Source organism: Cheilinus undulatus, linkage group 12 (genome assembly GCF_018320785.1).
Source record: "Cheilinus undulatus linkage group 12, ASM1832078v1, whole genome shotgun sequence".
NCBI lineage: Eukaryota > Metazoa > Chordata > Actinopteri > Labriformes > Labridae > Cheilinus > Cheilinus undulatus.
Window position 1 is genome coordinate 42,976,618 of NC_054876.1, and position 13,244 is coordinate 42,989,861.

The 13,244-nt window shown below is 39.7% G+C and overlaps 1 protein-coding gene across 15 annotated transcripts in view; it reads left to right on the forward strand.

Annotated features, from left to right (window-relative positions):
* ncam1a (neural cell adhesion molecule 1a) overlaps positions 1-13,244 on the forward strand; it is a 513,459-nt gene that overhangs the window by 433,896 nt on the left and 66,319 nt on the right. For 8 of the 15 annotated variants that reach the window (XM_041801703.1, XM_041801700.1, XM_041801704.1 and 5 more), the window contains one exon: positions 9,815-9,940. In XM_041801703.1, the coding sequence (XP_041657637.1) occupies positions 9,815-9,940 (126 nt within the window). Of the gene's footprint in view, positions 1-9,814; positions 9,941-12,753; positions 12,769-13,244 lie in introns of all 15 variants that reach the window. The other 7 variants (XM_041801697.1, XM_041801707.1, XM_041801701.1 and 4 more) reach the window with 1 other exon arrangement.

The window sequence follows — 13,244 nt, forward strand, 5'->3', positions numbered from 1 at the left end:
GACCAACCAACTTTCTCACTGACACAATGATGCGTGAAAAAACCCAGAAAAGAGACAAATGGCAAGGCAGCTCAATACACTGAAAGCCAACATTTTCAGTGAGGAGGATGAAGTCTGTAGATAATGTCAAGAATATCTCCATTTACAGACAAAAGCGAATCCCTGGCAAAAAATATCAGCATTTGCTTCGATAGAAGTAACCCAGTTTCACCCTCAAGTCCTTCTGCCAAATTCTGATTCTACTATTTTCATGTTGCAGCAGAAAACAAGACTCACACCAGACAATGATTTTCCAGTCTTTCATTGTCCAGTGTTGGTGAGTCTGTCTGAACTATAGCCTTTGTTTTCTGCTCTTAACTGACGGGAGTGGCGCCCAGTTTGTTCTTCTGCTACTGTAGCCTATCTGCATCAAGGTTCAGCATGTTGTGCATCCAGATAGGCTCTTCTGTGCAGCTCAGTTGTAACAAGTGGCTGTTTGAGTTATTGCTGCCTTTCTGTCAGCTCGAACCAGTCAGGTCATACTCCTCTGACCTCTTCTATCAACAAGACGATTTAGCCCTGAGACCTAGCCACTCACTGGATACTTTCTCTTTTTCTGACCATTCCCTGCAGACCCACGAGATCAGCAGTTTCTGAAAAACTCAGACCTGTACTGCAACACCAACAAGCATGGCATGTTCAAAGTTATTTAAATCCCCATTCCGATGCTTAATGTGAAATTTAGCTCATTGTTTGCATGCCTAAATTTATTGGTTGCTGTCATGTGATTGGATTGGTGTACCTAATAAAGTAATTAGTAAGTGTATATGGAATTCAACAACCCATAAACATACATAAAAAGGTTGCACATTTAAAATGTGTGGGCATGGCAAAAAAAAGGTGCATATTATATGTACAGTATTGTTGTTGGTGTTATTTTAAGGTCTCTCTCTCCTATATGAAACAAATCCACACCAAAACTTGACAGAACATATCAGCTAGCAACAACAGTTAATCCAAATGCGACAGCAGCCAATGCCAGGAGGAGAGGTGGAACACAGTGTAGCCTAAATGACAGCTCAGACACTGACAGGCCCCAGATAATATCCCCGTCCCACTGAGGCTTTGTGGCTGGTACAGATCTGGATGGTTCTCGCATGTCTGCAGCCTGGGATGTATCAGTCAGCAGCTGACAGGCCCCGCTGTCAGCTCAAGACCCAAGAGCCGCCTGTCTACAAGCGTCTACAGAAAACAAAACACGTGCACCCACGCACAAACAGCGACTGTTACCCAAAGTAACAATCACATCAGCTTATCCACAGTGGGTAGATTTAAGGCTCTTCTAAAACAGGCATGCACTGAAAGGACCTTGGCTGCTGTACTGTAAATAGAGTGTATTTATTCAAGAATATTCAAAGTGTTAGTTAAAATAATCAGGAGTGTGAAAGTCCTGATATTATCTCTAACATCTGCATAATGTTAGAGATAAAGAAATATCAAGGGGCTGAAAAGCATCAATAAAAGGCTTTTGAGTCTCAAGTGTGTTGCACAATACAGTGAACCAGGGCTGCCATCACATGTCTGAAAGCAGTACTGCCATGTATAGATACCACACCCACATCTATAGCCCCATACATAAATAACTACATCTGCAGTCTGCACACAGAGGAATCTACAGCTCAGAAATGCTTTACTCTAAACCATGTCTATTTAGAATGTCTATTAACAAGTACATGCTATTTAATGCATGTGATATCTCCATGTGCATCTCTCTTATGGTCTGCAGTAAATAATTAATACCACAGCTAAATTTATAACGCAGATGCACTAAAAATAACCGTATTTTTGATTGCATAATGCCAGCAGACTTATTCTCTTTTTCTCTCTGACTGAAGCATCCACAAGAGGCAATGGACTACAGTAATATCATATCTGAATTCTTATTTGGTGTTAAAATCTTATCGTGTCCAAAACCAGCATTGTGTTAGTCCAGTAGTCCCCAAACTTCTTCTGCTGGACCTCCATTTGACTCAAAAAAAACACATATCCTCCACTTGTAGCATGTGACAAAGTGTGTCCTGTTGTACTGGTGAAGCCTAGGGTGAGATACAACTCATGTTTTCTAGTATCCAGCTCTATATCACTCATCATTTTGCTCAGTCACCAAGTGGTAGGCCACGTAAAATGATGGAGCGGGGTCAGCGGATGCTGAGGCGCATAGTGCACAGAGGTCGCCAACTTTCTGCAGAGTCCATCGCTACAGACCTCCAAACTCAACGTGGCCTTCGGATTAGCTCAAGAACAGTGCGTAGAGATTTTCATGGAATGGGTTTCCATGGCCGAGCAGCTGCATCCAAACCATACATCACCAAGTGCAATGCAAAGCATCGGATGCAGTGGTGTAAAGCACACCGCCACTGGACTCTACAGCAGAGGAGATGCGTTTTCTGGAGGAAAGAGTCGCACTTCCCCATCTGGCAATCTGATGGACAAGTCTAGGTTTGGCGGTTGCCAGGAGAACGGTACTTGTCTGACTGCATTGTGCCAAGTGTAAAGTTTGGTGGAGGGGGGGTTATGATGTGGGTTGTTTTTCAGGAGCTGGGCTTGGCCTCTTAGTTCCAGTGAAAGGAACTCTGAATGTTTCAGCATACCAAGAGATTTTGGACAATCCCATGCTCCCAACTTTGTGAGAACAGTTTGGGGATAGCCCCTTCCTGTTCCATGACTGTCCATCAGTGCACAAAGCAAGGTCCATAAAGACATGGATGAGAGAGTTTGGTTTGGATGAACTTGACTGGCCTGCCCAGAGTCCTGACCTCAACCTGATAGAACACCTTTGGGATGAATTAGAGTGGAGACTGAGAGCCAGGCCTTCTCGTCCAAAATCAGTGTATGATGTCACAAATGCTCTTCTGGAGGAATGGTCAAAAATTCCCATAAACACACTCCTAAACCTTGTGGAAAGCCTTCCCAGAAGCTGGAAGCTGTTATAGCTGCAAAAGGTGGATTGAAGTCATATTAAACCCTATGGATTAAGAATGGGATGTCACTTGAATTTATATGCAAGTCAAGGCAGTTGAGCAAAGACTTTTGGCAATATAGTGTATGTAAGAGCTAAAGTGGGCAATTCTGGCACAACCTCACCAACTTCCAAGGGGCAAAAAGGATGAAGAAAGTCTTGAGAACAGAAATCTCCAGCAACACTTGTAGTTTAGAGAACAACTTCATTCGACCGACATGTTTGGGCTTGTAGCCTTCATCAGGGTCATCTTACAAGCCGAAATACGTTGGTCTAATAAAGTTGTTCTCTAAACTACGAGTGTTGCTGGAGATTTATGTTCTCTTCTAAATTATATACATATATAAAGATAAAAACATGTAGATCAGGGATGGGCAATTGGTGGCCTCACACTTCAGTCGAAGCAGCCCTCAAGTTTGTTTAAGATTTGAAAAAATGTAAGGAAACCATGACAAAAAATTAGGAATATAACTGTTGATGCATCAAAAAAAATGTGCATTTATACAAAAACATTCTGTAAAAAAGTTGCTTTAATCAACTTTAGCTGTTTTTAACTTACTAAACAAAGCATTTCAGTTTAAAAATTTTAGTAATGCTGAAAGCTTTATGTATTTGTTTGTTCTGTGTAATCATATTATAAATGTATTATTAAGACTGTGTTAGAATTTTCAACACTTTTTCCTTTAGCAGTGAGAATGAAATGAATGAGGCCCTTTTAGTAACAGTGTCTTAAAAAGTACATTTTGGTATTATTCTACTTTTTAATAGACACTCTAACACAATAATTGTTTGCTTTGCTTGAAGTTCAAAACAGTTTGCATTTTTCCCCTACCTTGGAAATCACTGTATTCTCCCAATTCTTTCTGACTTTTAAATCTTCTGTCGCCAGCTCCAGGCCATTCACTGTTGTTTCATTTAAATAGAGAAATAGCAAGGAGTGAACAGTAATAACAGAAGCAATGATTTTCTGTTGGACTATTGTGCCAATCAGGAAGGTGTTAGAAACATTGACTCAGAAATAAATGACTTGCTGTGCTCGTAATAAAACAGCATGGGGTTCATTGATAACTTTTTAATAGTTAACAGGCAACAACTGAGTCTCAGAGTGGACAGAAATGAGGTTTTTTTGTTGCTCATTGGAGATAAAGGAACAGCCATTGTTGCTGTTATTTTTATGAGATTTGCTGCTAAAAATGGGAATGTCTCTAGACGTCTGCTTCTATTGTTACCAAGGTGTCTGAGTTAAATTCCACACACATGTAGAAAGCCCTGGCACAATATGTTTCTGTACCAGTGTTTAATATCAGGAATGATCCCATTTGAAAACAGGACTTTATAAATGTTTGCAAATTTATTAAAAAGAAAAATCAGAAATATCACATTGACATAAGTATTCAGGTCCTTTGCAACAACACTTGCAGCATCTCTTTTCTCCGGATCTGTGCTGAGATGTTTCTACACCTTGGTTGAGTCCACCTGTGTTAGATTAAATTGATTGGTCATGATTTGGAAAGGCACACACCTCTCTATAGAAGGCCTCACAGCTGACAATGATTTTAGAGCAAAACCAAGCCATGAGGTCAAAGGAAGACAGAGACAGGATTGTTGCAAGGTGCAGATGAGCTGGTCGCCTGGCAAAACTGAACAATCAGGGAAGAGAGATGACCACGAACCTGATGGTCACTCTTATAGTGCTTTCAGACAGACAGTTCCGGTTCTGGTTCTGGCTCTGTTCTGGAGTCTCAGAACCTTGGTGCTCTCTGGCAAACCAGCTCATTTTCACAGCAGTTAAAGTGGAACCAAAGTGGGAGGACATTACCCCAGTTACTCATGTGGTTTCTTGAGTTAATTAATTATTCGGTCTGGCGTTGCCATCTTTTCCACATATCACTCGCTCTTCCTTGTACTACTCTCTAGCTTTACCTGGAATTCTGCTGATGCCCAGATTGCAGTTTGCAAGGAAAAAAACAACAATTTTTTGGTTACAGCTGAGTACCAACTTTTTAGGTTCTGAAGCATTTTTGTTTCTTTTCTTTTCTTTTTTTTTTTTTTTTTTTTTTTTTTTATGAAACTAAGATTGAACTATTTTGGCCTCAATTCTAAGCATTATGTCTGGAGGGAACCAGGCACTGCTCATCACCTGCCCAATATCATCCCACCAGTGAAGCATGCTGTGGGTGTGTTTTTCAGCAGCAGGGACTGGGAGACTGGTCAGGCTTGAGGGAAAGCTGAATGGGGTAAAGCAACGAATGAAAACTTACTCTGCAGTGCTCAAGACCTCTAACTGGACTGAAGGTTCACCTTCCAACATGACAATGACCCTAAACACATAGCCAAGATGATGCAGGAGTGGCTCAGGGACGACTCTGAATGTCCCAGAGTGGCCTAGCCAGAGCTCTGACTTGAAAACCTATCAAACATCTCTGGAGAGGCCTGAAAATTCAAAAAGACTTGAGAATGCAATTGCTGCCCAAGTAATGTCAATGTGACATTTCAGTCTGTTCTGTTTAATACAATTGCATGATTTCAAAAATTCTGTTTTCACTTTGTTATTATGAGGTACTGAGTGTAGATTAATGAGGAAAACATAATTTAAATGCTTGTAGCACCAGACTGCAATATAAAAGAATTGAAAACAAGTGAAATGAGTCTGAAAACTTTTTGAATGTGCTGTATATGTTACAAAATGTGAACATCATCAGTTGGTGTCTGGCTTGCACAGTGTTTTTTTTTTTTCTGGTCAGCGGTGTATGTATAGAGCTTGTATTCTTTAGTAGAAAGTAGTTCCACTGAAAGCTTGTCATATTGAGGTCATTTTGATGGCAGTAGTGTGCCATTTTAAGGGTTTAAAACACTTCTGTCATCACTGAATTATTAAAAAGTCGTTTTTCAATGCTGCAAGCAGAACAAATCAAACTCTTCTCAGTTGAATCCTGTTTGTATGGTGCAAAAGTCTCAGAGATTTGGGCAAATAACCTGTTAAACGCTATAAATAGATCCCTGCACTGTTGGGGTGTAATGATTTATTTCTGTTGTTTAAAGTGAGTGAGCCCTTATACCTTCAATGATTGATTTTCCACACTTTCTCATAGTCCTTGATGCTGCAGTGAGTCTGCACCCTAGTAACACAATGATTAAAACACTGCAAAGTCGGTGGAATTTTGCAGCAATTGTAATGATTTGTGGCGATAACCTTTCAGAGAAGCTGAGGAAAGCAGCGTGTGGTAATCAGCGCTAAATTACTCCAGGCCGGCTGGAAATCTCATCTGAACATGAACATGGTTTCAGCGGGCGTTATCATTTTTACTGATGTTGTTGCTGCTAAAAGCCAAGCTGTGGATTCATTTAGCCTCATGCTTTTTAGCTGCACTTTCCCCGAGCAGTCACTTATGCGTGCTTAGTTTTGAAAGTTCTCCTCATTTAGATATTAATGTGAAACCCATTTAGAATTTTCTCTGAGTCACTGTAATCGAAAAATGTCCTTCAGCTGTTTTGCCGGAATTTGTTCTCAGCCATGAAATTACACGCTTTTGTATTGCACAGAAATATTAGTCAAATAGCTTTTTAGAACAAAAGCTAGGAAAGCAGGTGTGTATTTATGGATCCTGATTGAAATCTCAGTGGTGCCTGGTTAAAATGGAAATAACAGTGTCTGTCCAATGAAATGTAGCATTTTTGATAAGAAATTGTATTTAACTTTTAGCACATGCTACATTTAATGTAAGAGCTCAAAATATTTGTCTAAATCCCTGCAATTCAGCCATGAAAATTACATTTAAGGTTAATATTTGCAGTATAATAACTCTCTTTATTTCTCATTTGATATTTTTCATGGCAGCACCTCACTGCAGCTAGAGATTGCCCTTTTCCTGCCTATACACGTTTCTGCTCAGCACCATACAGAAATCCTGCAGCACATAAAACTCTCTGTGATTAAATCCACATGTATACTGAAGTTAGCAGTATACAGTTTTAATTCAATGAAAATCAGACTGTGCGGATGAGCTCTCTGAGAAGTGTGGATTAGGTACAGAAGAATAACAGACACTGCATCCTGCAGTATAAAGGCAATATAAGAGTAATTGTAGTTAATTTAGAAAGGAATGACTTTAGTCATGCTGTTTTTCTGGTTCTAATTGAAAATACAATTTTGTCTAACCAAACTTGTCTTATTTTTTATGTTTTTTATATTTATGCACAGACAGGATAGAATACAAAACCAGCACACATGCAGACTGCCAACCACAGTAAGCCCACAAAAACAACACAAGACGTGAACTGAAAACAAAACAAAACAACAAATAGATAGACAGACGTATCACCAGAGCATATGGAGAGGAACGTAAATATAGCCCAGCAGGGACTACAAGAACAAAGTGAAAGAATTCAGAATTCATTGATAACGGGGCCCCATTTCAACACTTTCAGTTGACCCATGTGTATGGCAACAGAGCCTTTTAAGAGGTATACCTGTGACTAACAACTCTGACACGAATTCCCGATCATATCTCGAAAAAAAAAAAGAAAGCTGGCAGCCTTCCTGCGGTCCACCATTGCACTGGCCTTTTCCCATCTTTTATTTTTGTTCTGTTAGGCTTGTTCTTTGAGCTAAACTATTATTAAATCATTTTTTAAATGAATATATGTGTTAACCCCTTAAATTCCAGGTAAATTTAAGGGGTTAACACATATGTTTTTTGAAGTTTCTTCACAAACTGCCAGACTCCTTGCAGCTGCTGCTGGTGTTGAGTAATACAACAAAAATATATTTTTTTTTTTCTATCTGACTTTGCATTGTGAAACAGAGGCATGTAGATGACTGTTGCTCGGAGGTATTAGCTGGAAAACTCAACTGGACAAAAACATGAAGCCTTAGCTATTTCAGATTCAAAGATGATAACAATAGAACAGGAGACGAGGATTTTACACCTGTCTTCATGAGGAAAATTCCAGGTGTTTTCAAACTGAAGAGTCCAAACAGATTAAAGTTAGCAGACATTTTTCTACACAGCATTGCTAATAATTGCCTGAAACAAATACAGTATATAATTAACAGTATATATTTTTTATACAGTCATACTGTTTTGCAAATACAGTGTACTATAGAGAACAAAAATGGCAAATTTTAAATTATAGCCTACCTCATCAGTCCATGGACCTTTATGGATGTTTATGGACTAAAAATTTGACCAGATTTAGATTGTGTGGACTCTTTCTGCACTGTTTTTGATGGAATAGTAAACATGTTCAGAATCCTGAGATTCAGATTCTGTTGGTGCAGCACATGTGGTGAACTTATGAACAAAAACTTTATAAATAACTGAGTAGTTACTAAGAACTCCCAGGTGGATGCTGGGGTGGTAGTGGGTTTAAAGTAAGAGCATGGCATCAATGTGAGACAGCTATGGCAGTGACAGACACTGTAAATGTTCCTGCCTAAACAAAGCTGGAGGATGCTGGAGGGTTCCAGTCTGCAGCTGAAGATGCCTGCATGAACTTGCTTGCACACCTCACTCCAAATGATGATAGAGAAAAATGATACAGTTCATGCAAAAGCAGAATAAACATAGATATATTCATGTCAATATTTGGTTTAACTCATAGTGAGGCTTAATAACCATTTTTATTAACAAAGAGGCAATAGTTTCTTAAAATGCAATGGAATTTTGTGTGAAAACTGGAGGACTAATTTTTAATTTATCTTAAATAGTTACAGCCTCTTTGAAGAGTATTTTTGGCTGCTTATGAAGCAGACTGGCATTAATACTGAAGCTTCTTTGTGGCCTACAAAAGCAAACAAGACCAGCAGCAACAACCAATACTCTTTAAACTCTTGTAAATGATGCCATGAGTTGGTGTCAGAGGGAACTATAGAAAGCATGCCTTTATCAGACGTTTCAAACCGAAGATTTACAGTGAGTGATGAAGGCGACCTATGAGGAGGGATAAAGGGGAAGTCTCCATGGGCCCAGCCATGGGGGGTTCAAAACAAGTCAATCCTAAATTGAAGCAATAATAACCAAATGTTTTTGTTGCTTTTTTTAACAAAATAATTTTTCCCTTTTCCTTTCTTTAATTAGCGATATTATAAGATGAAATATTATGACCCAATAAAAGTTGGATACTGAAAAATGAACAGAGAAAAGTGACATATAATCCATTCTTTTACTTTCTAACATATTTTTATTTTCTGTTCCTTTTAGTCAGCTTAAAGGTTGATCTGAACCTGGTTTTTAGGCCTATAATCTAGAGGCTTCAGTCAACATTACTGATCCACGCACTGATAGTATTTAATCTGATTGGAGGACAGCACTTTAATTCAGCCTATAAGGAGCCCAATAACTTCTGTGGGCAGGCCTTTGAGTGGTATGTTGGACAGCAGGACATATGGTTAGGAACTAAAAGGGTTTTTTTTAAACTTAAAGAAAGGTTTTTGTTAGAGCTATCAAAATTAGTCTGCTGATTTTTGCAAATGATTAATTTTTCCTTTCAACAGACTTTGGTGCAGCTACATCAGTGTCACTGCAGCCACAGTGATGCAAAATAAGTTCATCGCACCACCTTAAAGTCTCATTTCACAAAAACTCACAGACAGATCCAGAACAAGCTCCTTTGTCTGAGGTTACGTTTGTGCACAAATCTCTAATCTACTTGAAGAAGCAGGTCTGTAAACAGGTGGTCAATTACCCTTAACAGCCCTAGTTTTTATGTGTTCCTTATTAACTGACACATAAGACCAAAAATCTAACATTATTTATACTGACTGCTCATTCCATGTATTCATTGTGTGATAAAAGTCTATCAATATTCCCACAGACTTGTCCAAGATCACCATCGTTGGCCTGAAGCCAGAGACGAACTATGAGGTCAAGATGTCCGCCATCAATGGCAAAGGCGAAGGCGAGAGCAGCATGCCCTACAACTTCAAGACCGAGCCAGTCCGTAAGTACCACCCTCGCTGCTCCCGTCCCTGCTCCTCTGACCCCAAAGCTGTGAACTTGGCACTGTTTCTCACCCCGCCGCCCGCTCATGTGTAGCTGAGTCCAGACGCTTACACCCCTTAACTCCTTTATTCTCACCCTAAGACCCCAGTATAGCCCTTTTCCCCTCCAGGAAGGACACCTGATGCTACCGCCACGTAATCCAGTTTGTGTCGTAGTGTTGACTAACCTGTGTGTCCATCCCTTTACAGTATTGTGTGCTCCTTTCCTCCTCATGTTTGCTTGAGTAAGGCAGACCCTTCACATTTCAGAGCGCTTCCTTTTTGGCGAACAACTCTAATTTTGTGGAAGCTTTCTGAAAAGTGTGCAATCTTAGAGCTGATTTATACTCTGTGTGAAGGAGTATCAGCTCTGTATTTATAGTTCAGTGACAGTCTGCATTGTTAATGCAGCAGCCAGAGGTCAAGCCCTGCTGAAGATTGTTTATATATTCTTAATGGAAATGGCAGCATGTGATGAAACCCTGGAGGGTGAAGGAAATTTCAATTTACTTGTTTGTGAGAGAGTGTGAGAGGAAAATGGTTCACCTTAACAAAGATACAAGGAGAATAACTACCTGTCAGACGGATGAGGGAAGACGTGACCAAGTCTCATTGGTTTGTCAACCGCCGCAACACTCGCACCAGTTCGCCGGCTGTTCTGAAATGACTCGCTGTCAGGATTTTTCTTGGTGAATTATCTGGCGTCAAAGCACAGCTGTGTTAAACATATGGCCTCATCTGCAACCTTACAGCAGGTGTGCACCACCTGTCATAACAAATCAGAGTGTGTCGCCGTGACATAAAACGTGTCAACTTCCTGTTTGTTTATGTGCAGTCATGTTAGATGATGCCTTCTAATTACGTTATTAATTAGACCCAATCATCTCTATGCTGTGATTCATATCCCTTCAGTAAGAGTTTCCTCAAATGGCAAAAAATTATGTGGATGTTTTTGACAATATAAGAAAAAGAGCTTCTGAAAACATCCAGTGAAGACACATTAACTGTATTTGTTTTGTTTGAGTTTTATCGCTAGGGCGAGCACTTGATCTTGGACAGTTGTGAACAGTCATTTTTATGGCTATAGGGTTATCACTCTCATTAATCCAATGTTAATGTTTTTAGTTATTATTAAGGCAGCATAATAATCCAGAGCAGTCATCACAATCTGGTGTGGAAGCATCAAATAGGAGATAAAGTTTTAAGGATGGTTATAATAACAGGTTTGTTCATGAGATTTTACTTTCAGCATCATTAGTTTTACCAACCAGATCCAAACACGTGTCTAAGTTTTTGTTGAATGAGGGTGCACTCACAGTAGTCCCAGTTGCCCTGTACCTTGCCTAAGCACTCTTGCCCCCCTCATCCCCTGATGGCCTGCACCCACATTGTTTAAAGTCCAGCGAGGCCTCAACACAGATATGTCATGAAATAGTAATATGATAGGCCCAGTGGTTAGCTCTGTTTCCTCACAGCAAGAAAGTTCCTGGTTCGCTTCCTGGTCAGGGCCTTTCTGTGTGGATAATTAGTGACTCTAAATAGTAGGTGTGAATGTGAATGTGCAGTTGAGTGCAGTGCAGTTGCAGTTGTTATTGTTGACTGGTGACCAGTCCAGGGTGTACCCCGCCTCTTGCCTAATGATAGCTGGGATAGGCTACTGCCTATGGATGGATGGATGATTTTTTACTCACCTCCAGCTCATGCTTTAACATGTGCAACCCATGTTTACTCTGCCACTGTCATACATAAGTTTCCTTTTTTTTTGTGTTGTCCAGTAACTATGTACCAAGTCATCCTGCTTGTCGTTCGCCTCTAACTCTGTGTTTGATCACTAGAGGTTTGATATAATACTGTTTTTCACCATATCATTGTGGTCCACACACACCAGGGCAAAAAATGTTGATTTTATCGTTAATTGTTTTTTCCGGCCCTTAGATTTTCATCATATGTTCACATTTTAATATCTTACTGTGCTGACCAGGTTTTTCTTTTGGTTTTTGAACATCCATCTTGCCCCACTGATGTTCCTACCCTGCCAAACTTTTCCCCAGTTTACCTGGCAAGTTATATTTTATTAAAGTTGGCAGAAGTTACTATCCAAACCTCTAAAAAAAATAAGGCCCAGCTCATAATAAACTAGTTTTATCCTTTCATCCATCTATCCAAGCCAGAGCCCCAATTTGGAGACCTATTTCTCTGCCAGCATTTTGAATCAGGGTCATGAATAAATCTTTGTTTTAGTTTGTACCTGCCCCCATGTCACGCCTTCCATCTGTGCTGCATCACCTTAATGCTTCTTTAGAAATAGCTCATTGCAGCATCCTTACTTTGCATGATTCCCAAAAGCTGAAGAGAGAGGCTTTGTCCTACTTTGAGATGTTTTTAAGCAGAATTTTGTGTCTGATGTTTTATTAACTTTATCAATGAACAAACTCAGTTTGGCTTAGACTTTAACTATCAGTTTAAGAAATAAATTGGACTGACATCTAAGCTTGAAGTCATTAATAAACACATTTCTAATTTGCAGGTTAATATAGCCCTAGTATAATTAGAGTCAAAGTTGGCTGGAAAACAGAGATGTAAGAGTGGATGTGGACAGAAAGTTCAAAGAGAGCCAGCAGCAGTGTCAGAGAGGGTTAATGAAGTGGCAGGACAGAGTCACCCTCTTTTCATTATTCATTTTTCTCATTTCATTGTCTTTGTTTCTCCTTTTTGTTGTATTGTTTTCTCATCATGGTTTCCCATCTGTTCTGTATTCCACTGGACTTCTCAGAGTATTCTTTCACAAGTAAGTTTCCTTTCTCCCCATCCTGCACAGCTTCATTTCCTCTGAACTTGTTTTCCTAAAAAAGTGCATGAAATCACTGAATTTTGTTCCATCTCACTATGTTATGAAATATTGTCGATTTTATCTTCATGTTCTCTTCATTGGAAAGTTCCACCAAAAACTATTGTCATTTTTCTTGCCTTCATGACCTGTGATACTAATTCTTCCAGCTGGCAGTCCATTCTCTATCAACTCTCTACCGTGTTTCCCACAGAAAGATACTTGGGTGGTGGGATGGCCACATTTAGTAGGTTATATGTCGTGTTTTTCTGCTTTTTGACCACATTCATCAGCAGTTTGCTGCATTAAGACACTCAAATATCTCTACCTTTGAAACTCTTCACTTGATATTCAATCATTATGGCGGGCGTGTGGAGGCCGACGTGTAAGAAGTAGCACATTGCAACCATTATCTTGGGTTTCAGGAGTTCAGGATA